The sequence below is a fragment of the Enoplosus armatus genome, chromosome 7, assembly GCF_043641665.1.
Source record: "Enoplosus armatus isolate fEnoArm2 chromosome 7, fEnoArm2.hap1, whole genome shotgun sequence".
NCBI lineage: Eukaryota > Metazoa > Chordata > Actinopteri > Centrarchiformes > Enoplosidae > Enoplosus > Enoplosus armatus.
Window position 1 is genome coordinate 15,137,813 of NC_092186.1, and position 24,650 is coordinate 15,162,462.

General features: G+C 41.7%; 3 protein-coding genes across 3 annotated transcripts in view; 1 reads left to right on the forward strand and 2 right to left on the reverse strand.

The window, feature by feature from the left end:
* Positions 1-578: 578 nt before the first annotated feature.
* Positions 579-4,686, reverse strand: cpox (coproporphyrinogen oxidase). Its single transcript, XM_070909087.1, has 7 exons — positions 4,054-4,686; positions 3,617-3,760; positions 3,386-3,496; positions 3,123-3,264; positions 2,021-2,239; positions 1,630-1,734; positions 579-1,530 (listed from the first exon to the last, which is right to left on the reverse strand). The coding sequence occupies exons 1-7, from the start codon at positions 4,619-4,621 to the stop codon at positions 1,446-1,448; spliced, it is 1,374 nt and encodes a 457-aa protein (XP_070765188.1). The 5' UTR covers positions 4,622-4,686; the 3' UTR covers positions 579-1,445.
* Positions 4,687-6,584: 1,898 nt separating this feature from the next.
* On the forward strand, positions 6,585-9,456 carry ccdc181 (coiled-coil domain containing 181). Its single transcript, XM_070908430.1, has 5 exons — positions 6,585-6,671; positions 7,112-8,107; positions 8,259-8,405; positions 8,955-9,112; positions 9,285-9,456. The coding sequence occupies exons 1-5, from the start codon at positions 6,585-6,587 to the stop codon at positions 9,454-9,456; spliced, it is 1,560 nt and encodes a 519-aa protein (XP_070764531.1).
* A 1,817-nt stretch (positions 9,457-11,273) lies between these two features.
* The window catches only part of p3h2 (prolyl 3-hydroxylase 2), a 54,499-nt gene continuing 41,122 nt past the window's right edge, over positions 11,274-24,650 (reverse strand). The window contains exons 4-15 of the mRNA XM_070908429.1: positions 20,778-20,909; positions 17,858-17,985; positions 15,098-15,187; positions 14,687-14,727; positions 14,249-14,340; positions 13,982-14,109; positions 13,673-13,768; positions 13,244-13,394; positions 12,887-13,004; positions 12,690-12,765; positions 12,047-12,187; positions 11,274-11,421 (exon numbers count right to left, since the gene is read on the reverse strand). Of these exons, the coding sequence (XP_070764530.1) occupies positions 11,329-11,421; positions 12,047-12,187; positions 12,690-12,765; positions 12,887-13,004; positions 13,244-13,394; positions 13,673-13,768; positions 13,982-14,109; positions 14,249-14,340; positions 14,687-14,727; positions 15,098-15,187; positions 17,858-17,985; positions 20,778-20,909 (1,286 nt within the window). The 3' untranslated portion in view covers positions 11,274-11,328. The remainder of the gene's footprint in view (positions 11,422-12,046; positions 12,188-12,689; positions 12,766-12,886; positions 13,005-13,243; positions 13,395-13,672; positions 13,769-13,981; positions 14,110-14,248; positions 14,341-14,686; positions 14,728-15,097; positions 15,188-17,857; positions 17,986-20,777; positions 20,910-24,650) is intronic.

Genomic DNA, 24,650 nt, shown 5'->3' on the forward strand with positions numbered 1-24,650 from the left:
GTGGGGGTAGCCATTTTGGTTAGGTCAGTTGTACTGTTACTTGCAGAGCCCCCTTTTTTTACAATGCCTTATCAAACAAACAAAATGTTATATAACATTAAATGCAAGGGAACTTGTTATAAAGCCTTGATATGTGCAGAAGCTTGAATTAATTTGTAATAAAACATAAAAAATGTGCTACACGTTTCCTTAATTTCATTCAGTGTCTTGTGAACTTCATCTGGAGAGTACAAATGTTTATTTTTGGTGTGTGTTTTTTTAGTGTTTAAACTTGACTTTCCCACTGTTCTCCTCTACCCGGCTGGACTCAACCAGGAATCCATCATTTTACAAACGTGTGATACATTGCTTAGCTTTGTTCAGTCTCTCGCTAATGAATCGTGAAGTTTCAAAGGTACATTAAAGGATGATTTATAGGTAAATGATGTAAAAGAAATTGAGAATGAAGCCATAAAAATGGTGTTTTGTATTTGAGTAGTTACATCAAGTGCTGTAACAAACTACAAAATACGTGATTCACAGTGAAAAAAAAACTTTATATAATAATATTTGGGTCAAAGATATTGGAACAAACAATGTTATAATTGTTATCTTTAATTTTTTTTTTACATTTCAAATGGCATTTTGTTTTACAAACATTCTTCTTTCTTCATGGCTCTGTGATTGACATTCATCCTCTGCAGAACATGATCCAAAATCCATGTATTGTTTACTGCTGTTCAAACAAACCAGTAAGTGACTCATTAACTACAATGAACGACAAAACACAGCGTAAATGGGGCTCAAGGGGCATCAGTCCATTCTTATTGTTTAGCTTTGATTGTCAAAAATAACCCATTGTGAAAAGACGCAGTGAAACGTCAAAATCTTTTATTAAAATTTGATACCAGTGCTGGCACACATACATTAGTTTCTCAGTTTGTCCCTATTTCCCCTTTCAGTGCTTTGTTACAGAGTAGAGGAGAGTAGAGCTCTGACAGTTTCAAGTAGAGCAAGCCACATTTAGCCCAGGCACAGAAAAAAACCCACCAGTGTTTGACACAAACACTTCTTAAAGAGGAGCACATAATCAGTGTGAGATGACCTAAAAGCAGGTATATTGGCCACCTGTGAAGTTACACTATTTGGTCTCCCTAGTTTTCCAGGCAGGAAGTAATGGCACAAAGCTCAGTCATAAAGTTTAAAAACACAATATTTCATTATGAGTAGTAATGTAATCCCAATGTGATGAAGCAAGGCTGATCTGACAAAACATAACAAAGAGGAAAGAGAGAAAAAGTACCAACGCAGATTTTAAAAGTCTTCAGACAAGTGCAATACAACCTCCTATTATTTATTTTTAACATGGTGTTCTGGTCAAACAGGTCACACCATTATCAAATACAACAAAGACGGTTTCCTGGAGGTTTTGTCCATATTGACATGTAAACCTGTGAACACTGTAGTCACACCCACTCCTTGGGGTTTCGTAACACCTCCAGCATCTCAGCCTCCCGAGTATCTTTGGCAGGCTCATGCATGTACTCCCACCTGAGGATGAAGGGTGAGTTTGTTACCGAGCAACACAGACAGCTCATTACTGTCATACACGAGCAGGGCGAGCACTGCTTCAAACCAGTGGTACCTTACCTGGCAGTGAGGGGGAGGGACATGAGTATGCTCTCAATTCTGGAGCCAGGTGTGGCCAAGCCGAACTTCACTCCCCTGTCATACACTAGGTTGAACTCCACGTATCTACAACATAAACACACAAAAGCCACTGCAAACACCTAGCTTCATGTAATTTATGTTACTTATTTAAGTGGACATTTTTAATGTTGTGCCTTAATTCAATCCAGAACGTGCAAACCAAGAATTTTTTAATGACAAATCAATAATAAACTTAATTAAAAACATGCTTGAGTCTTTATTTCTAGGAAAGGTTACTGTTGCATGATAATTGAATTCTGGTTTTAACCTATGTAAAATATATGCATTACTCATTGACAGCTACTGGTTCTTTTGTTCGTCTTTTACTCACCTTCCTCGTCGTACCTGCTGCCAGTCCTTCTCCTCATCAGTAAAGGAGTTGTTGAGGTGTTTGTACACGATGGGCAGGTAACAGGGCACCACAGTGCGGGCGCAGCTCTTGACGAAGTTGAACGCCTCCTCCTGGCTCGGGGAGTCCAGGTCATCGAAGAAGATTCCTCCTATACCCCGAGTCTCTCCTCTGTGCCGGATGTAGAAGTATCTGTCACACCTGGACACCAGAGGAATTGGATAGTAAAATCATTCGGTTTCCATGTCGGGCTATGGATTTAACTGTGGAAACAGTGGAGAGAACAACCTGCAAAGGAATATTAGCTACTTAATTAGAACAAAAACAATACACGACAAAATATTCAAGTAGCTGTTCCCATTATTCTTTTTTTTTTTTTTTTTTAAACCAGGACTGGACTTGAAAACAGTCAGTCGATCTGGGCTATGCAAATAAATTATTTAAAGACAATCATAAAAAGTCAGTAAAAGTACAGTTATGACGAAAGGAATTAAAAATAAAAAAGGTGAAAGCACATCTAAAGTGAATTTAAATGAGAGTTTGCTCGATAAATATGAGGCTAATGCCAGGGGATAGTTAGCTTAGCTTAGCATAAAGACTGGAAGCAGGGGGAAACAGCTAGCCTTGCTCTGACTGTAGGTAAAAAGTCTGTAGCTTCATATTTAACAGACAGATGTCAGAGTGGTATCAATCTTCTCATCTAACTCTCAGCAAGAAAGCAAATATATTTCACAGGATGGCTAACTTTTCCCTTTTAATCCAACTTCAAATTAAATTGACAAAACTGTCTCATGACAAGCCACATCAGATAAACCACACCCATCCTTTTCGTATCCCTAATGGTCATTCACCGGCCAACATCACGGCTCAACGGTTTTTCTGCAACTGCAGATTTTAGGCAGACTTCCTCTTATCATCAACTTACAGTGAGGATACACCCATTGTAATCCACACACACAAACACACACACACACGCACACACTAATACACAGAAATCAGACCTACAGATGCATATGTGCTGAGGTACACACACACACACACACACACAGAGTTTCACAAACACAGGACTGATCTTAAGTCATACCATTTCTTAAAGTCGGGGTAGTACTGCGGGTGGTGCTTGTCACAGGCCTCCTTCAGGGTGTTGTGGAAGTGAAATGCATCTCCTTTATCAATATAAATTGGAGTCAGGTCTGTGCCGCCACCAAACCACCACTGCTTAGAGCCTAGAATACACAAGAGACAAGGAAGAAGGACACAAGGGTTATCATTCATTCATGAACTCAATAGTGTCACTGACACCGAGACACAACTGCTGACGTCAAGGGCCGACAGTCGCACACTCACCATCGTCCTCTTCGATCTCAAAGTATCTGTAGTTGAAGTGCACTGTGGGGATGTGGGGGTTCTTGGGGTGGATAACAGAACTCACACCCATGGCACAAAATGGCAGCTTACCTTGGAGAAAACAGAGCTTGACATGAAACCTTATCCATTATACATACTCTGAATGTAGGTTACCATACCTTTAGATCAAGCTCTAAACCTGCATACAGATATCAAGTTAACAGAACTTACCATCTTTCCCTTTGAGGACTTTCCCTCTGCTCCTCATCTGCCTGGCAGCCTCCTCGGTCAGGTGTCCAAACACAACTGACACATTGACCCCCGCCTTCTCAAACACCTTTCCATCTTGCATCACACAGCTGATTCCTCCGCCACCTGACACACACACACACACACACACACACACACACACACACACACACACACACACACAGGGTCAAAAGGGGAATACATTGAAAGACATTGACATGAGATTGATTGTTCTGTTTGCAGATTAGGCTTTTATAACTGGCAGTTTCTAACTGTGTTTCTTGCATGCATCTGTGACCATGCTGCATTCAGTACTGAAACACGCAGCATGCTTGAAACTCCAGTACTTTTAAGGCATTATGGTCAGGATGAACATAGATCTGCTCTGCAGATCACCATATCAGGTGAGCCCCCCTCACCTTCCTTCCTATCCCACCGATCCACCTTGAACGTCCCACCGTCCACCTCCTGCAGAGCTTTGCAGAAATCGGCCTGCGTCTCCATGATCAACATCTCCATCCTCGTGCGCATCTCCCCGCTCCTCTCCTGCAGCACACCGATGTCGGTCACCGGAGGAGACATGAACCCCTGGCATCTCTCCAAGATATCCCCCTGTTGCTCCTTCTCCTCAGCGGCTTGGGATACTTTCCTTGCCATTTCAGCACGCTGGAAATGGTTAGCGTTGGCTAAAAACCCCGCTACTGCCGCTGCCGCTGTCACTGCTGCGGCTCCACTGAGCGCCAGGGCTCCCCTTCTGGTTCGCCCGGCTGCGGATCTGCCTGCAGTCCCATGGGACATGAATCGTACGCTGGAACCCCTGGAAAACCATCTCGTTCCCGGAAGGAAAGTCGGTGACGGACTGTGAGTGGAGGATAACGGCAATTGCGACTTTCCTGCACTAGCAAGCCCCTTTAAATGTGAAATCAAACATCGTCTCGCGGTAGTCCGAGCCGTTTTATTTACACAGCAAAAGACGATGGTGGCCATTTGTAGGAGAAACACCCACTCTTTCCACTGTGCTTAGCGGCAGTTAGCAGTTAATATGTACTCACTCAAAACATTATCAGAAGTTGTGTCTACGTGCCGTCAGTCGTGCGTCAAGTTAAGGGGCGTGTAGTTTATCTGTAGTGATAGTGGCAACACGGGAAATGTCGTTTTTCGTCATTCGCGGTGCCGAGCTCTCCGAACAGTGAAAGCCTACAGCGAACTTCACGACCCAGAGTGCAGTGCGCCTAAAACAAATGTTGCATTCAGGGACTCCTCATATGGTCCGTATTTTGTGGATACAAGTAAAGACGAATTCAAGTGTGTCCGTTTGTTTGTTACACGATTGACTTTTTCAAACATTACCAACTCAGTGTAGATATTTTAAAATATTTAATTCATCACATATTTTTCTTCTATGGGCTAGGTCCGAAATAAAGTAATTATTTATCATACTATTTATAATCTCTCTACAAGAGAAGTAATAATGCAAGACTCAATTTAAGGCCTCAGTTCATGATATTTAAGTTGATATTGTGCTTTAGCGGTGCACACTCCTAAACAAAAATACAAACAAAAATAGTTTTATTTTGCTCCACCATCTTTGCTTTAATGCTTAAAATCTCATAGAGCGAGATATAGAACACTGGTTGAATTAATGTGAATGGCTATTCATGTTAATACAGAGACAGTGCTATTTTATTTTTATAGTAACCTTTTGTTCTGGGTACAATTTGGATGCTTTCCCTTGTTTATAGTGACTACATGGAGATTTTATTGCTTGTGATTGAGTTTTTCTTGCGCGTGTGGTTGGTGTGCGCATGCGCAAGTGGTAAAGCGTGTTGTAGGTCTCCATGACGACAGGTCTATTAAACCTTTTAGGGCTGTAGGGGGACTAGAAGCAGATTATGTGCACAGGTGTTGCTCCGCAAACTGCCAGGCACTATGTGGGCCAGTTAGATGGAGTGATAGTCACAAAACAACCCGGCTGGATGTGTTTTTTCACCGCTTTTAACTCAACAGGAATACTACGCAAGAACCTGCTGGCGGTGAGTTTACTATCAAGCATATTGCCACACTTCTTTACTGCTTTTTATTCCCAGCAGCCAAAACAATTGAGTAATATGGTTCCTATAGGCGCGAGCTGTGCCCTACAACTCACCCTCTTAATTCTGCCTCCGTCCTGTTTATTTTTATAGTCCCTAGAGCTATAAAAATACTGGATTATAGTCTATATGTGTTAAACTCTGTCTCGATGCCAGTGAAATTGGTTCTGAGTCACAACAGAACCATAGCTACTGTATACATAACCTACATGTCAAAGGGGATATTTGTGACAAAAAACAAGAATAGTTTACTGGTAGCCCTGTAGTACTGATTTCTGTCCAGCAGGTGACGACCAACACAATTACAGTACAGTTCTCTACAGCAAACACGTCCACAGGACACATAGTGACGAGGTGATGACTGAGCAGGTATTGATAGGGTGGATAGGTTTATGTTTTCAGTGTATTGTGTTTTATTTGCTTCATTGGCAGGGTGCAACGCTGCTTTTCATACAGTTGTATTATTATTGATATGCAGCGATGTCAAGGATGTCATTAAATATAGATGAATCAAATCAAGCACCTTGTACTAAATATTTGATATAAGTGTGAGAATAAAACTGCATGGGTGGAAGAACCCATGTCTCTCATTCCATTATTATGATTTTTTGGTATAAAAAATAATTGCGTTTTGTCTTGAGATTGTTACAAGAGGACATGTCTGGGAGACATTAAAAAAACTTTTAATTCATCCTCTAGGGACCATGAATATCCAGAGCAAGTTTCTTGGTCATCTGGTCCGTAGATGTTGAGATATCTTGCTCAGGACTGACTGATATCACTTTCCTTTTCTAGGCTTGCTGCTGGTGTGGCAAGAAGCACAGCTAAAGTTTGTGTCTGATCTCCTTCCAGTGAAGATTATGAGTGAGGTGGTTTGCACAAAGACCCAGGAGGAATATGAGGACGACTTTGAGAAGGATCTGGACTGGCTGATCAGTGAGGACCAGGTAAGTCGGGTCTCACTGTACAAAATACTATTTATATAAGATCATTGGACAGACCAATTGCATCTCCTCTTTCAACTTTCTGTTTTTGTTCTATCACCCTGCACCTTTGTTTTATTGTGTGAGTTTGGAGTGCTGCTGCTCTACTTACTGCAGACTGGGTGCTGAATGGGTCCCTGACCCTGATCTGTGAAAGTGTGATAGTCAGTAGTGTTGAGTTACCCGAGCTGGCATATCTCCCTGTTTGCATGTGAAACCTTCTCTATTGACATACAGTGACATACTTTCACTGTGCCACTGCTGGATGCAATATTAATGAACATACTTACACATGTCTGTTATCACACCAGCATGCCTGCTATCTGCTAAGTATTGATGTTGCTCATTCATTTACATTCAAACCTAATGAATGAATGCAGAGCGTCTGCCTTTCCACCCCACAGGGTCCGGACTTTGAGGACATAGAGGCACAAATTGATAAAGAACTGGAGGATGAGAATCAGCAGAGAATTAAAAGAAAGCAGAAAAGCCACAAGGATGAGAAGAGAGGCAACAAAACAGAGGAGTTGGAAGAAGATGAAGAGAGGTGGCCCTCGCCTATGGAGCCATTAGAGTATGACTCAGACAGAGACAGCCCAGGTAAGTCATCACCTATAGTCCCACCTCCTCCAGGGATGGATGACCCGACAGATGAGGAGAAGAAGTACATTCTGGAGAAGATCCAGCAGGCTAACCGGGAGCTGCGGGACCAGGAAGCTCCGGATATGACAAGGCGCAGGCGGCTGCATTTTAAAGAGAAGCTGGTGGACCTGGTGGTGCCTCCACTGCACTTTGAGAAAGATGGGAACAGGTGTGAGGTGGAAGGGGGGCAGAGCAGCAAAGACAGAGCCAAGGATTCAGAGACAGAGACTGAAGTGTCAGGGAAGCTTTCTGAGCTAAAACTTTCCCCTCGCGAGGAAAGTGGAGGATCTGGAGGAACTGGCAGGGCTGGGGAGAGCAGTGAGGTAAAGGAGGGAAGAGTCCTTGTTGAAAAGGATGGTAAGTTTGACCTGGTCAGCCTGAAAGAGGTGGAGAGTCAAGGCCTCCTCCCTCCAATAGCAAACAACTACGGTGACTACTTGCACTCCTCCCCACGTCCCCAGGAGCAGACAGTGAGCTCCAGTAAGATCCACAGGTCCTCCTCCTCTCCTCGTCCTCGTGCCGGCTCTTCCCCCTTCCAGCAAGGTGTTGATCTCCTCCGTGCCCCCAGACCTCCAGTTCAGCCCAGGAACAGGCCCAGCTCAGCCAGCCACGGCCAGAGAGGCAGCCAGAGGAATGGCAGCAAGCGGCGGGTGCAGTCAGCCACTGGGACACCTTGCCAGACCACCTACACCCTCTCCCCCCAGCAGAAAGAGCTGCTGCAGAGGATGCAGGAGAGGAAGGAGAAGCTGGCCAGAGAGGTGGGAAAGAAGTGATACAGTTTGTCAGATAGTGGGCAGTTTTAAAAACTCCCACCAGTAAAAGTAGCACATCTAACATCAAAATAGCACATGCATTATTTATTTACTTCCACTAAATCACTGTTTTAATCACTCCTGTTTCCCATGTCAGGCAGAGCAGAGGAAACGTGAGGAAGAAGAGCAGAAGAGGCAGGAGAACGAGCTGGCGTTTAAGGCCTGGATGATGAGGAAGAGAGAGCAGTTTCAGGTGGAGAGAAGGATCCACAGAGCCCAGGAGATGGAGAGGATGAATTCTAAGGTACGACCACAAGGGGGCACACCAACTTAACACAGCATGGATGTACATCAGTGATCACTTTATTCAGTATGAGGATCAGACATTAATACTGTCTTTAGTGTCATTATAGTTAGGTAGAATTTTATGCTATGTAAATAAATACTGATTTAACTGTAATCTAATCTAATGGGCCGCTGAGAATGCCAAGTATTATCTACTGCACTTTCATGTTAGCTATTAAGTTTTGCTCAAGTATGCAGCTGACTGATTTGATTTCAACCTTAAAGCATGAAAGCTTCTGCATTTTGTACAAAAAGCTGTTTGGACACAGCAATCAATCAAGGATATGAATTGTTTTACCTGAGCTAGTGACAGTGGTCTGTTTGTCATAAACAGAGGAAGGAGAGTCTGTATGTGTTGAGCAAGATAGCCAAAAATCCTCAAACCTCATTCACAGAAAATTTAAGCAAATCACAGCATTAGTCAGGGCAATTAAAAAACATTGCTGTAATGAATGCTTGCCTTCATTTCCACTTCATTACTGGATGTGTTTCTGCGTCCTCGTGTCAGAGAGACTCCAGCGACCCAGAGGAGTCCTTCAGGCTGTGGCTGCAGAGGAAGCAGGATCAGCAGCAGAAAGAGAGACAGCTGGTGGAGATGAAGAGGCTGGAGGAGGACGGCGGTTACCTCTTACGCAGCCGCGAGGAGTGTGAACGTGCCTTCAAACTGTGAGTTCACTTCTACCTTTTTCACTCATTTCAAGGCCTCCAGCAACACAGGATGTAAATGCCAGATAATTGTGTGTGTATGTCTCTCTTGATGTTACAGTATTAACTGACTCCCTCAGTATGCCAACATTAAATTCACTCCTGCTATTCTCCATCCTCTTCCCGTCCTCAGGTGGCTGAAGAGGAAACGGGCGGACAAGCGAGCAGAACAGCAGGCGGCTCGAGAGCGCTCCCGCAGGCTGGTGCTGGAGGAGCGACGTGCACGACGCATGAGGGACCTGCTGTGTTCTGTCAACGAAACCAAACCACTCAGCTTCACTGAACAGCTGTCCTACCGCTTCTGAACCAAGCAAATCCAACATGCCTCTCACATGGCCCTCATCAAAAAAAATAGATTAGATTCTGTTTAGATGCCACAAATCTCATCTCATACGGTACCATTTAACCACAGACTGGACAACACAAGACTTGGTGTGGAGCACAAGACATTTATTCTATGTTCAGTTGTTGCTGGGGTTTTGTTTTATCATTTCTGTACCGTTAATTTTTTTTTTTTAACCGCAGTGACCTCTACTCAGTGTGAACATATCTGGGTAAATAATTAATCCAAATTAATTTGAGGTGTGATAAAAATGCATTGGGTAAATCATTTTTTACTGTATTTACTTTGTGTAGTGGCAGATGCACTTTAAATTTGTTACTGTATGCCTTTTGTCAGAGTGTTTGGTTACAAGGATACATTCAATTTTACTTCGTTACTTGAATGGATGAAACTGTAAAGAAATGACATGATATATCTGTAAGAGGAATGTACTATCGGTAAATATTACTACATACATATATATTACTAAATATTACTGTTTGAGAGACATGAAACTGACAAAACACAAGTAAGTAAGTTTCTTCATATAAAAGACGTTCTTATTTGATACAAAAGAATGAATGATGTTTAATTTCATGCTGAACAATATGACATGAATAAATAAATAAATAAAAACTATTAAATATAGATATGGAATATTATATTTTTAATTTATAGGCATGTACACATACATGTTTGTGTGCTACAGCATTTCAGAATTAAATATCAGTGAAACAGAAGTGGCCAACCTGATAAAACGACAGGATTAAGTTTCTGGTTAGCAGTTTGTATCTATGTAGAAAAAACAACAAACTACTCATTATATGTTTCTTTCCATTGGATTTACAGTGCACGACTCGGCCTATCATCTGGATCATCAACACAAATATAAAGAAATAAAAGACCGATCAAATATGTATTCCTTGAAACAGGAATGATTGACATCTTTTATGAATAAAAGTTCCTCATAGTAAATGCCAACAGTTGCAACAGCAGCTGTCTGTTATTAAAAACACATAAATAAAAGTAAACCTTAAAACACATACATACACCATGTTCTCATGTCAGGGAACATGTAAACCAGTATTCTGCTCTGTGTGCCCAGAAAGGAGGGGAGTGACTTACCACGCCAACGACGAGAGGGAACAAAGAAGTGACAGGAGACATTTTCAGTTTCAGACGTGACACACAGAGAAGGACAGAGTGCATGATCATTAAATATTCAGCATATTAGAACATATCTCTTTCATATTCTTTCTATTTGAAAATCAGATACCCAAATTAGAAAAACAGTGCACTGCCTACGCTGAACATAATTATCACTGGCACTGAAATAAAAAACAACATTGTTGAATAACATGTTAGTAAGAGAATATGTAGCAGTACCATCTGTGAAGATTGAATCTAATATTATTTTGAACTACTGACCTCTGAAGTGAAGGTATTGAGTGTTTTTGAATATGTCATCCAGAACAAGAACAAGCACAACTCAAAGCAACAAAAAAAAAAAAGTCAACCTTCGTTCTTCTCTTTGGCTTCTTCACAGTTCAGTGAGATTATGAGCAGTCTTAAATGAAACAGTCTACTTTGCCAACTCGCCAGATACAACAAGACAAAGTGAATTGGATTTGTTTTCTCTACTAAAGGCCGGAAGGAAAGACAAAGAACCAAAAGGTAAACTCAAGTACTGGTGTGTAGAGAAACATGAAAATAAAACAACATACGACGGACAACACAAAAATGACAATATTATTAATCTTGCACTTCAAACAGTACAAAAATAGAAATGTTCTCATCCAAAGGTCAATTCAATAAATAGTTAAAATATATAGAAGGATTTTATAGAAGGGTGCTTCTACAGTTCATCTTTCGGGTTGATGTTGAGGCCCTGACCCCATACAGACTGTGTGTCCAACGCCTGGATCACCTCGTCCGCCTGCAGCCTCTCCTAGGAGAGAAACAAAATAAAAACAAAGATTGAGGAAGGTCAGACTGAAAACATAAAACAGTTACAGGGAATCTGTTTTTTTAAAGGAAAGTCCACAATCAAGCTAGAGCAATAGAAAAAAAATAATTCATCGGATGGAAGAGGTGACAGCTGGCTCTTTGCTTCTCAACGGTGATGGGAGCTCCATCATCTCCTGTGTTGGTCTGATGACCCAAACTGACCATCTTGGATTTGTCCAGTATTATAGACTTTTCCCACCAGTGTCCATATCTGACATCAGACTACTTTAATATGACTATGAATGTCTGTACAAAATGTCACCTTAACCTATCTAACCTATCTAAATCAAAGTGGCGGACTGACCTGGAGACCAACATTGATAGGTTGAAAAATGGTTAAATGGTTAAAAACGTATCACTACATTAACATGTATGTAAAGTGAATCCCTGTCATAATTACAGTTATTTCCTTTCAAAGGATAAAACGTTTGTAACCTGTGTTAGCAGATTATAGATTATAGCACAAAATGTCAAATTTAACACCACGCTTATTTGTTTAGTACGTTTTACAACTTGTATGAAGTGATTATGTTATGGTTGTGCCAAACATTCTTTAACTGAAGTACCAGTTCTCTGAAGAGTGGGTCCAGGGTGAACCACAGAGCGACAGCACACCTCTGCCCACTGGTGACGGCCTTCACACCGTGTGGATTCTCCCCTCCTGATGAGAAACCCACCATCCGGCCACACTTGGGCTTCACCGATGCCTGGAGAGGATGGAGGAAACGGAGCAGCAACAGAGGAGAGGTTAAAATTAACATCATCTGTTCATATTAGTAAGACTTCACTATTTTATTATTACATTCACTTATTACTAAGTTCAGCTTGGTTGTTAGAGCAGACATTTGTCCTGCCGGAGGGCCCCAGAGTGTAATCCAAAGCTGATCATAAACCGTTTTTATGAACATCCTGTTGTGTTTTATATTTTGTTTGTTCTTTCTACCCATGTGATGTCAAGCACAATGCTTATGGCCATAAAAAGCTATGAGATTACTCTGAAAAGATTCCTCCTTTTCAATATGTTATTTAACCCTTACATAACCTCCTTTAGAGGAGTGTGTGTGGTTATTTCAGCCAAAGGTGGGGGCCCAAAAAAGTTTGAGACTGGCTAAATGTCGGCAGAGTAATAACGTGCATATATTTGAAGTGTGGCTGCACCCCTGACCTAAGCAGCGCCATGTTCACTGTTACTAAAGCTCTTTGTCTCACCGTGACTGTTTTGGCATCCATTTCTGTGAATATGAACTCCCCTCCTTCAAAATCTCCATTTAGATATAACAGTGCGCTGAAAATAAAAAGGGAGAGATTGGTACAGACTCGACATTGAAACATCTTTCACTGTGTAACACAGCAGCAGCAAAGTAGGTTTATTTTGAATTGAGCTGACAATGGTAGTAGCCTGGTACCTGTAGTCTCTGTATGTGTATGCTGGTGGTTCCTTCCAGCACTCATTGGCCTCGGGGTCCAGCAGACAGTTGTCAGCATGGATGGGATGGCTCAGGTCATTCCTGTGATCTTGCTGGCCTGTGAACGGACAAACAACACACACAAAAGCATAAATGCATGTAAATATAGTCTTTCAGATACTATTTCAAATGAACTTTCCCATGTTTTTCTTCCTGGGTCTTTTACTTTGAAATCTACCTCTACTCCATCCTACAGTATGTGAACCTACGTCGCCCTTGTTAAGTTTAAGACACAATATCAAACGACGGCACGTGTGTTTCAGTGTCAAGTGAAGTGTGTTTCTGTGTGTGAGTGACCTGTGATGGCTGTCCGGCACACCAGGTGTGTGTAGGAGAAGTGCAGGGTGGAGTTGAGCAGGAAGTAAGACTCGATAACCCGTCTCGCTCGCTCACTGATATCGTAGAACAGGCGAGCGCTCCTCATCGGCACTCTGCCCTCGTAGCCGTACTGCAGAGGAGAAAAATGGAAGAGAGACTGTAACATGGATAGTCAAACAATAAATGAAAAAAAATGATATACACTGTTTATGATGAAGCTACAGACGTGGCAATCCTGATCCCCTGGTTTGAATTCTCTCAGTTTTGAATTCACCTCTTCCACTAATTTTAGCTTAGACAATATCCCTTTCTTGCAACCGTGACAACTATTTGGGTATTTGCACCTGCAATCTTTGTAAATCATGCAGACGAACTGTGGCGTGCGTTTATGTTTAGTGGTTAGTGCACCTGCAGGGTTTTGAGTACAGTGGCTCCTTCAAACTTCTCATTGGGAGTGTGTGGAGACATCCTCCCTCTGTAGCCGTCTCCTGCCATGGTGACCGCCTGGAAGACGAGAAAAAAGTTAAACTTCAAGTACGGGCTCACACACTGAACTTTACTGTTAGCACAGGAACAAACACTCATTTATCTCCAGTCAAGTGCAATTATCAAATCAAGAGATACTAAAACCTACATGCTCAGATTTATTGCTGTCCAATAAATACAGTTCCAGTGATTTAAAATCCTTATTTTATTAACGCTGTGTAATGTGCTTACATGTGCCAGGTGTCTGAGGTCTGAACACTCCTCCTCAGATATAACATGATCCAGCAGCACCCGCTGGGTCCCGTTCAAGGCTGCAGAGTTCTGCACCAGCTGCACATTGTCATATACCAGAGGGCCACCTACACAGATCACAGAGCAGTATTTAAAGGAGGCAACACATTATCTCAACCACGGTGGTCAGATAAGATTTAACTGAACACTTTCTCTAAGCAGTTTAACTCCTGTTGTGCTTCATCTCTGGAAGAAGTGAAGTTTTACCTTCTTGGAGTTGCTGTGGAGCAGCGACGGTGACGTTCTTCTTCTCTGAGATGGGAACATACTCCATCCAGCCATCTGTACCAGAGGGAATCCTAAAAGAACAGACAATTAGGAGTCAAAATTATAATTTTAAACTTGTGAAACACAACGCCGACATATTATCATTCAGTTTAAGTTGATATGGCGAACATGTTAGCAAATAGTTCCCCATTTACACATCGAGCAGATATGAAGCAACATTAGCATTCATTTGGAGGCGTGTTTCTGTCCACCTGATGAATGTGAGTCCAATATTTACTCTCCTTTTAGCTTTGTTTTCTGAGGGAAATGTGTGGTTCTTTAGCTGCCCAACGCTTCAGGTAATGAGAAGACAAACTGTATTGTAATATATTCAAGAGTACACTTTTCAAGGTTTTACAGATGCAGAGATCTCTGTACCTGTTTGAGTCATCTCTTCCACCTGTGCTGCTCCAGTAATTCTGCAAGAAAAACAAGGGGAAATCTATAATCTGCACAGAAATGTGAAATATGACCAGCAGGTGTCGCTGTTGGCTGAGAAGACAGTAGCGCATGGCAGCGGTGCCAGACACCTGTTACCCTGCTTTGAGTCTGCCAGGCAGCGGGGGCACTAATGGTTTACACACCCAGCAGAAGATCTGCTCTGCATCACAGACATGTGGACTGGCTTACGGATAACTGCCTGTTAAACTACACAATCTCTTTTCATTTCTGGGCAAAACCGAGAATTCAAGGACTGCTCTGTCGATAAATACTTCCAGTCTGTTTTGAGTTTATGGTTACACATGAAAAATGAATAGGATTTGGGATAATGTTGTATTATCAACTCACCCCTTCAGTAAATTCCACACCCATGGTTTTACTGCCAATAAGAAGGAGCTCCAGTTCCTGTTTGTGCCTCCTCAGGTACCATGCAGCTTTCTGCGAACACAAACACGCCACAGATTTACGGTAAATAGTTATTAAGCTAAATACAAATGCAATCTTTCTTCATGGAGTCACAAATATTCTCATTTTGTCCTCTTTGTTCTTTTCTTTGTACACTTCTATAATGGAAAGCTTTAAGAGGAATCTTTGTTGCACGTCACTGCACTGTTTTCACGCTCACGGTTACAGTACAAACCAAAGTATTAGAGGTTTAATATTCATCTTTCATGAATCAATCCCCATCATTTTTTCCAAACTTGTCTCTTCTCTCCTGTCCTCTTTCACCGTCCAAATAAAGGGAACCAGAGTGAGTCGCTCTTTCCCTCGGCTCTCCTCCCCGCCTCAGTGCCAGGACTAATGGAGTGTGGTGGCCTCTCTCTTTCTTTGTGTCAGTTTTACTACAGTTTCCTGTCTGTAGTAAAAGCTTGAATGAAAGCAAAGTCTGCTGGTTCTTCGGCCCAAAATAATACAGGAACAATGGGTGCTGCTGTTGGCTTTGCATTAAGGCGGACTGTGGCAGAAAATGTGTTTGCATCTACAGGATTGATATATTAAAGTTTTAGAAAATGTGATGATGATATATTGGCTGATGTTCATTCATACATAAACACACAACATTTTACAGTGAAAAGTTAAACCTGTCAGTGCTCTCTGGTGGACGAACTATGTAATGGAAACATTGTTTGTAAACTACCTCATAAAACTTTATCTTTGGCATTTCTGTACTTAATTTTCTTGTAACTAATCAGCCGAAATATACACGATACAGATATATTTGCAGTAAGGTAATATCAGCTGTTTTTGTGTGTGTGTTTTTGTACTGTATGCTGAGTCTGTGCAGGTTTGTGTGTATGTGAGTGTAAATGTGCTATAATACTACATACAGTCCTGTTTTTTTGTATTTATGTCTGTGGGAGAAGGGGAGAGGTGGTTTGAGGGGGGCTTCCAGAGGGAGTGAGGCTGTGATGATGAGTATTATGAAACTTGAGCATCCAGTAGCGTTTTTCTTATAGTGGTTAAAACAAGAGAAATCCCTCTTTTTTTCTCCAGCACCCTTAATACAGCCCCCAAATTGTTCCAGAGACTTCTGTGGGCACTCTGACATGACTTTCCCTCCTCCTCCTCCTCCTCCTCCTCCTCCACTGCTCCTGAAAGGCAGGATTCTTTGGCAGGGAGGCAGGTCGGGCCTGGCACTGACATCTAGGGCTCTGTAAATGAGCTCCCCACGAGGCTGCAGGGAGAAGAGGACGCGCAGAGGAGAGGCGATCTGTCGGCCAAAGACCGTACTGTAAACTGACAGGACTGGAAAGACTTGAGGGCTAGAAAAATGTAAGCTATGAGTAGAAAAACACGAGCATGAGCAGCAACACGTCGGCTCCCAGCCTCTCTTTATCTCACCCACACACACACACACATTCACACAGTCCTGCTGGGAGCCTCGCTCGCTCTAATGAGTACCAGGCTTTCTAGGAAAAAGAGGTTGGGACTTAAACAAGGCGCTGCTTGACTTTTCCAAGCAGCTGATCAGAGTTTAGGAAGGACACATTCTTATTGCTGAAGTGGCTGATGAGTAGCCAGACTTAACAAATTTAATTTTCTCTAGCGGGCAGACATTCAGCCTTTAATTAATCAGTGTTATGAATACCAGGGGGGCAAGGAAATGATAAAGAGCGGGCCCAAAAATATGTTGTCGTAAACACATTGACGAAGCAAAATGCGCTTAATACTTCCAGCTGGACGGAGAACATATACAAGTGAAAAGCAAACTTTAACAGGCGACTGGTGCCAAGCGGCGAGTAGCAAGTTCATCCAAGAAACACAGCAAACGGCCTGCTGCCTCCCGTCTCCTCATTTTCCCTCAAATCCACGCTTTTCCTCTCCAGTCTCTTTCCCTGCACGTCCTCTTACCCTCCCTGCACGCTCTTCATTACATTGTTGAAATGCTTTTTCCACTCACTTCAGTCTTAAATTAATTGTCCACAACTTGTTCAAAAGTCTCCCGCCACACTTCAAACACAAAGCGGTCTTCTCACATTACTGCAGTTTTAGCCTCATCACACCGGTTCACTTTTAGGATTGATTTTAAAAATGCTTTTAATTACCTATGAGGCAAAATCCCCAAATGTATTGTTGAGCTTACTTAAAACTATCCTTAATGATGTTTAACGTTCTAACTAACCCTCTACAATCTGGAGCGGCCTTCCATATCGTGAAGCTGCTATTTGTCTCAATCTGTAAATCTTTCTTTCCAAACCTGCCTTAAATGTGTCTAACTTAAATCATTCTTCACTAATTTCTTTTAACATTTCAACCTGTGGTTTGTTGATGTCTTTTAGTTCTTCTACCTTTCTGTGTGCCTTTGTTTTTACACTTTATAAACCTCCAGTATTAAAAAAGTACAATCCAAGTAACTTTTATTATTATAGCTTTCCCATCTCCATTTTCTTCCTCATTTAAACCTCTTGTTCATTCTTTCAGCAAGTCATTGACGGTGATCCATCCATCCTTCAAAACATCCTCACGATGAGAGAGAAAGTTAATAAAACATCTTTAAAACGAAAAGATGAGAGATACATTCACCAAACCACCCATCCTCAGAAACATCCATCCTGGCATTTACTTTCACTCACTCCTCCCCACCCCACAATAACAGCAGATCCTGACCTCTCTTGGCTTGCCGTTGTGTCCCAGCACCTCTCTGTAGTAATCAACGTTGTCCGTGATGAACTCCTCTCCCTCGTGGAATAACAGGTAGGTCAGAGCACACTGTAGCGCCTCCTTCAGCCTGCCCACTGCACAGAGAGACAGACAGCAGTTGAAGAGGTTTCTCTTTGTGGTTTACACATGAACACAATTAAAGATAACCTGAGGAGGTTTTGACCTCTCGTAGCGCTACGGAGCTGTTTATTTATGAGCAGGACTTCACTGATCAACAGGTGGTGGTATTGCACCAAGAAGGCAGGAATGCACCAACAACGGTACTGAAGAAGAAGAGTCAGGATTCGCTCATTGTGTGAATCCTTGATTCACTAGGTTTACACATACAACAGAATTTGCTTTGGCATTTTGGTGCATAACAATAAACATAGTATGTAGAACATGTAAAAAATGATACAGTAAGTACTGCAAGTTTTTTGCACATTCCCTGGTGAATATTTTGCACATCCCTGCACAAAATTTTTATATTATTTTTCATAATATTTTAAATTTTCTATTTTCTATTTATGCTTATTGACTTGCAGTACTTGCTTTATCTTTCTTTGTATTGTCTACTTAGTTAGGCACCAAAACACCAAAGCGAATTCCTTGTATGTGTAATCCTAGTTCATCAAGGATTCACACAATGAGCTGTGGTGAGTAACAGTAAATGTTAACTTTTATTTGTTTACAAGAAAACACACACACGCACACAAAGATCTCGCTGGATGGACTGGATGACCAGTGTGTGTGCGTGCGTGTGTGTGTGTGTGTGTGTGTGTGTGTGTGTGTGTGTGTGTGTGTGTGTGTGTGTGCACGTGCGTGTACGTGTTTGTGTGTGTATGCGTGTATGTTTGTGTGTGAAATCTAGTGGAAGAGTGGAAAGAACACACACATGCACACACACACAGTGATGAAGTGAGACAAACATACAGCAACACTGTCCCGTCTTCCCGCGTTGAACACATGTGCGAACACACTTTTACATATATTCATATTCACAACACAGATCCACAAACATGTCCGTCACCTCATACACTACTGCTGCTAAGTGCACACACAAACACATTCTTTAATAGTTTGTAAAGGCGCAGGGTTAACCAAAGACTTCCTGAGGCAGCGTATCTGCTGCTGTCAGCTGTGTGTTCCCAGGTCAACAAGAGTCTGGAGATTTGAGCTCTGTCCAACAGAAAAACTTCACTGTGGATTTAGTCAGGAAACTTAAGCAGCTAAAGCACAACGAGAGGCTGCTGAGTGATGACAAACGTCCACTGCGGCACTCCTCAGTGTGGAGCCACTGAGGAGTGTAAAGCACAGCAGGCCACAGAGCTGCTGGGTGTCAAAGCACTCAGATTACTGACTTGTGGCAAGTAACTGCCATAGATTTACAATCTTGACAGTAAGAATGTTGATACTTAAAAAAGGAAGAAGTAAAAATTCTGCTGCATTTCATGCATGCAACATGCTGCTAAAAAACACAATCTAATCACGCTGGATATAAATGAACTTGGCTCAGTGTTGTGAATAATGAGAAGCAGGCCTGTCTTCCATGTTCAAAACATGCCAACATACAAATCATAAACCGCTTTGATTTTAACACACAAGTGATTTAATGAGTGCTTATTTAAAATAATGAATGTAATTTATTTAAGATTAAGGAAGGTTTAGCAATGTCACAGATGACAGTTGAATGTAACCTTCCCCTGCAGGGACACTGCAGCCTAGCAAGTGTTTTTGTTCACTGTTAAATGTTCAGAAGACAGACAAAAATGTAAAGTGAGTAACACCATAAACATACATGTTAAAGGACACCAGGTGGTATATACTGTATATAATTATAATCCTTTCAGTCCTCACTGATTTGGCAAACAATCCGTAAGCTGAGGACTCACTGAATCTTGTAAAAGAAGATGCAATTTATATCTATTATGGAAAAGGAGGACAGCCAGTAACAATGAAACGTGAGGTACTGTATGGAGAGGCAGAATGCAAATATAGTGAATGGCTATTGCTGAGAGATGCCAGCCATAGATAATATTATAAATGAGTTAGTGGGTGAGTTTGATATCATGAAACAAGTGAAGAATATAACTTAAAAAACAAAAAACAGAAGTAGATCAGTCATTTCATAAGCAGTGATACACACAATACAGTAGACTAAATGACACACTGAGACACTTTTTATAAACTCATAAAAATAGCTTTTGAGGTTTCCACACACACACACACACACACACACACACACACTCACACAATCACACAATCACACACACCCACCGGCGGCTGTAAGGAATCAAAGCCTGCTCTCAGTGTGTTTGCACAGACCCCATGATCCACTTTGCTTTATTAGAGCCACATGCTTATGGGTCATTAAGTATAATCTGGTGATCTCACAACCACTCAGCACACTGTCTTTCCCAACTAGGCGTTGTTATTGTGCCTTTGTCTAGAAGAGCTTTTCACTAGTTCATCAACAACAGAACACTTGAGCCTATCCATTCACACAGACAACGGGAAAAAAAACACACCTGAGAGGCCCGACATCAGACTGGACACACCCATATAAAAGTAGCACAGACAGACACACACTAGATAATGTCGTTCATACTTGTGAGATGTGAAACTCCAAACAGGGTGTGGCCAACTGTTGATTGATTTGACCTGTCTGCTGCTCTTTGCGGTCACCATTCATTCTTGTATGTGCATGTGTGTGTGGGTGTATCCATCTTCTTTGCTCATAATTACAGCAAGCACAGTCAGATAGATGGCACAGTTTAGTTCCCTGCGCTACACACTGTGTCAAAAACAGTGATGAACCGTGATGAAGTTTTCTATCAGTAATCAGTACATCAGCGAAAAGGTCAAGGTCGGTTTTTGAACAACTCACCCTGGAAGTAGGCAAACTGAAGGTAGTCGTAGTGCAGAGGCAGGTAGTTCTCCATGGGGGAGAGGCGGCCCGGCCGGGTGGCGAGGTCTCGAACACACTCGTGTTCACAGTGCAGCACCTGAGTGAAGTGATCTGCAACAAAATGGTTTCAGATCAGTTTCCAGATCACCAACATAACTTTGAGATGATAAGCCACTTCCTAAATTTGGCATTTGGCTTGTTATTTGGCAGAAGTTGAGTGTAGATTGCTGTTGTCCCCATCACACATATGACTGAAGTGAGAATATGATTTAAATTAAATAATTATAATGAGTTTAAATGCTGTCTCAGACACACATTTGAATATGGTCAAATACACAGAATATTAGCAAATTGGTACATTCAGTCATCAGCATCCACCTGCAGTAAACCATATTTGATTTAACACTTAAATCAATCTGAAATCATTTTGAGGGTTGATTAATGTCAAACCAAGTGATGATCTATATAGCCTCTTTACAATCAGTACAGCATACGACATGCACCCTTTATCCTTAGAGGAAAAACTCAACAAAGAAAACTTAATGGGGGAAATGTCTTATGTACTGAGTAGACAGAAAACATTTTGTATTAATTAAAAGTAAAACAATAGTTTGTTCAGTCCCACAACGTTCAAACCACTAAATGATTTTCATCAAATGAACAGTGACTACACTGCTGGGCCTGTTGACTCAGTTATAAGACTCTGTGTGGTCTGTTCCAAATTGAATGCTCCGATGCAATATGGTCACTATTACAGTATGATCTCATGCCCACAGCCATTAACTCTGCTGAGATCATCAGAGTGATATCAGCTCAGGGTTAGAGAACCAGGACTCTGATTTACACACTTGAAAAACGATAATGAATTGCTTGTTAGCATTACAGGAAGTCTAATGAAAACCAACAGCAGCTGATCTGCACCTCAGGGGAGACACAGAATCAAGACACTGACTTTGTTTGGCATCAAGGCACATGATCTGTCTGAAGACTCAAAGATGGAAATAGGTGCTGCAAGTGTGAGAAAGTGAAAAACTACATGACCAAATCAAAGATTAGATCAAAGCTGCATCAAGAAGCCGATAAAGTCTTATTTGTCTAATTTATACTATATAGATCCCCACTGAACATGGGAGCATATTTATACCTACGTTGTGTATAAAACAGATGTTGATAATTGCTCTTAAAGTGCATCAGTGTTGGTAAATGTCTCTTGTTCCCTGTTGTCCAGTTTTGTTGGAGGGTCTGTTTAGGATTCATCTGAACACGCATTTGTGGAAAAAAAAAAAACATTGGAAAGAGTTCGACTTGATGAGCTGTTTCAAATCAAAGCCAGTCCAACATCATGTCGTTCCCTGTTGCTGTGAAGTAGATCAAATAAATGTTGCTCCCTTTCCAACAGTACAGTGCTGTCATGCCTTTGTTGTTCCTCAGGTGGTGACGAATCCTTTTGTTTGCTGGGAGGACACATTTTACAGGGTGCTACGCATCATTTCCCTACGTCGAGCCAGCAGAGTGGATGATAGCATGCTTGTGTGTGTGAGTGTGTGTGTGTGTGTGTGTGTGTGTGTGTTGTGAGCGTGAATGTACAGTGAGGTCACTCTTCAGCAGCTGCAGCACTACTTTCCTCACCCTCAGACAGCAGAGTTGGGGTCTGTTTCAATCTCTTCAAGAGTCTCAGAGGAGCAGAGATCTGAACTGTGTTTGGCCAGAGTCACGTATGTAAAGAGTTTCTGTTTTTTATTTTCTTCTGATAATTAAACCCAACACGAGGAAGTCATTCTATGAAATCCTTTCTCTTTTATTAAACTCACATAACAGATGACATTACTCTCAAAAATACATACATACATACATCTTAACACAAATAAACACCATGATCACAGGCTCTACTATAGTGGTGCTATGGAAAATAATCCCCTGATTGTAAGTAAAACAAAGCCCGGCCAAAACTAATTAGCCGTCTTTTCTGTGTTTATGCAACCGGGCCATACATATTTGAGATATAACACACTTGCCAACAATTAAGCTGTGGCTACTGCACAAAACCCGCCTCAGTTTCCAGAGAGAAAGGCCCTACTCGTGTCAACAAAAGCACCACTGACCAAAGTTGATATATATGTGTAACAGCATAATCGCGTAACTTCGATCCGGTGCAACAGTTCTGCTGTGGATGCACGCATCCTTCCACATCAAACACGCCGGATCCTCTGCAGGAACAGAGTTACGGCCCTCAGACTCCTATTGGCCGCAGCAAGTTGTAAACAAAATGAAATAATAACAGAGCTCATAAAGTGTGATCTTATTGCTGGTTATTTATGAAACTCATTAAAACTGTATGAGTGACTCTTGGTGATGAAATAACTCTGTAGCGCCTCTGTAAATGCCAGTTTGATGGATGCCAGTGGCTGCTGGGCTGAGCTGTAACTGTCTTATAGTGACCTCTGTTGTTGAACTGCTCCGTCCTGTTTAGGACACAGAGAGCAGCAGCAGAGAGGGAGGGAGAGAAAACTGGGCTATGAGAAGTTCAGCTGGGAGGAGAGGGCGGCTAGAGCTGCGAGCTGTTTTATTGCTTGCATGTTACTCGACATGAATAAAACCGTAAACAAGTAGTTGTCTACTTTGTTCAAATTTACATTACTGTACAAAAATATACTGAAAGCATGGACTGTCTTCAAAAGGTGCTAGTAGGAAGCTCTAAAACCTGAATTTAAACTTGAATTTTAAGAGTCACCTGCCAGTCTTGAATTAACAAGCTACACTATGAAAAATCTAACAAGTCAACAATAAGAAAACACAGACGGCATTAGAAAGGTTTGCTGTTTAGCAGCTAACACTCTAGTCTCAGGTAAGGAAGCCTCAGAAACCCAAGAGCTCCAAACTGGACTGAAATAATCCACATTTTCAACTGGAATTCCACACAACATTAAGATTTGCAATTTGGAGTAAATGAGAGGAAATATACTTAAACATACTTAAATATACTTAAATACCAGAATGTTCCTTTAAGAAAAGATGCCAAGAAAAAAGCTGTCAAGTTGCAGAATTGCAGTAAAGAAACAAGGTCAAGTGAGGTTAAAGAGAGAAGGAGAAGAAGAAGAGGACTTGTGTAGTGAGTCAGAAGGGTTTCTGGTGCACTCAGGCTGCTATCCTGGCCCTGGTTCAGGCAATTTTCCTGGACTGTCGAAGATGGTAATAGAGCATGTCTACCAAATCCCAGGACTGTAACTGAACACAGACCAGCTATTACTTTAGAGCAGTAGAACTGTACTGAATTCAAAGGAGCTGCTCCATCCTTTTCTGCATGCAGTTTTTCAGCAAATTAAATAATCCAAGACCCCAGAGCCGTGGTAACCCATACAACGATGAAAAACTCAAAATCTTGCAAAATCTGTGTAGGGGACCTGATGTCTCTGTGCCTTGTTTGTGTGGTGAACATACCACAGAGTCCTGCTCCGATTTGTACTTATGAATCTGCTCTGAAGCCTTTGTAGTTAAACATTTAGTTACACCTTTTTATCTCCAAGAAATTCAAGACATATAAATCTGTGTATTTCAACATGGAGAGTGCCAGGAAAAGCTTGGCGACCAATGAGAACAAATATTGATATAATAATATGAAGCTTGACTGTAACTTACTTCTCTTTTTTTGGGGCATTTTGCCATATTTTTTCAACGGTGGACAGTAGAGAGATGACAAGAAATTAAGGGAGAGAGAGGGGGTATGACATGCAACAAATATGGGGCAAATAAACACAACTGATTTTTGTTTGATTATTTTCATTATTTTCATAATAGGAACTCAATTTGCTGTACCGCTCTGTGAGATGTGTTCACGTGGGTTTTTAATGTGTA

Bases quoted from the DNA above. Each gene is read 5' to 3' on its own strand.
- cpox (XM_070909087.1), bottom strand. From the start codon at position 4,621: ATGGCCACCATCGTCTTTTGCTGTGTAAATAAAACGGCTCGGACTACC. The intron at 3,497-3,616 runs GTAAGTTCTGTT...GTTTTCTCCAAG, and splicing joins AGTCCTCAAAGGGAAAGATG to GTAAGCTGCCATTTTGTGCC. The intron at 1,735-2,020 runs GTGAGTAAAAGA...TTTATGTTGTAG, and splicing joins CAGCAGGTACGACGAGGAAG to ATACGTGGAGTTCAACCTAG.
- ccdc181 (XM_070908430.1), top strand. From the start codon at position 6,585: ATGAGTGAGGTGGTTTGCACAAAGACCCAGGAGGAATATGAGGACGAC. The intron at 8,108-8,258 runs GTGGGAAAGAAG...TTCCCATGTCAG, and splicing joins AGGAGAAGCTGGCCAGAGAG to GCAGAGCAGAGGAAACGTGA. The intron at 9,113-9,284 runs GTGAGTTCACTT...TCCCGTCCTCAG, and splicing joins TGTGAACGTGCCTTCAAACT to GTGGCTGAAGAGGAAACGGG.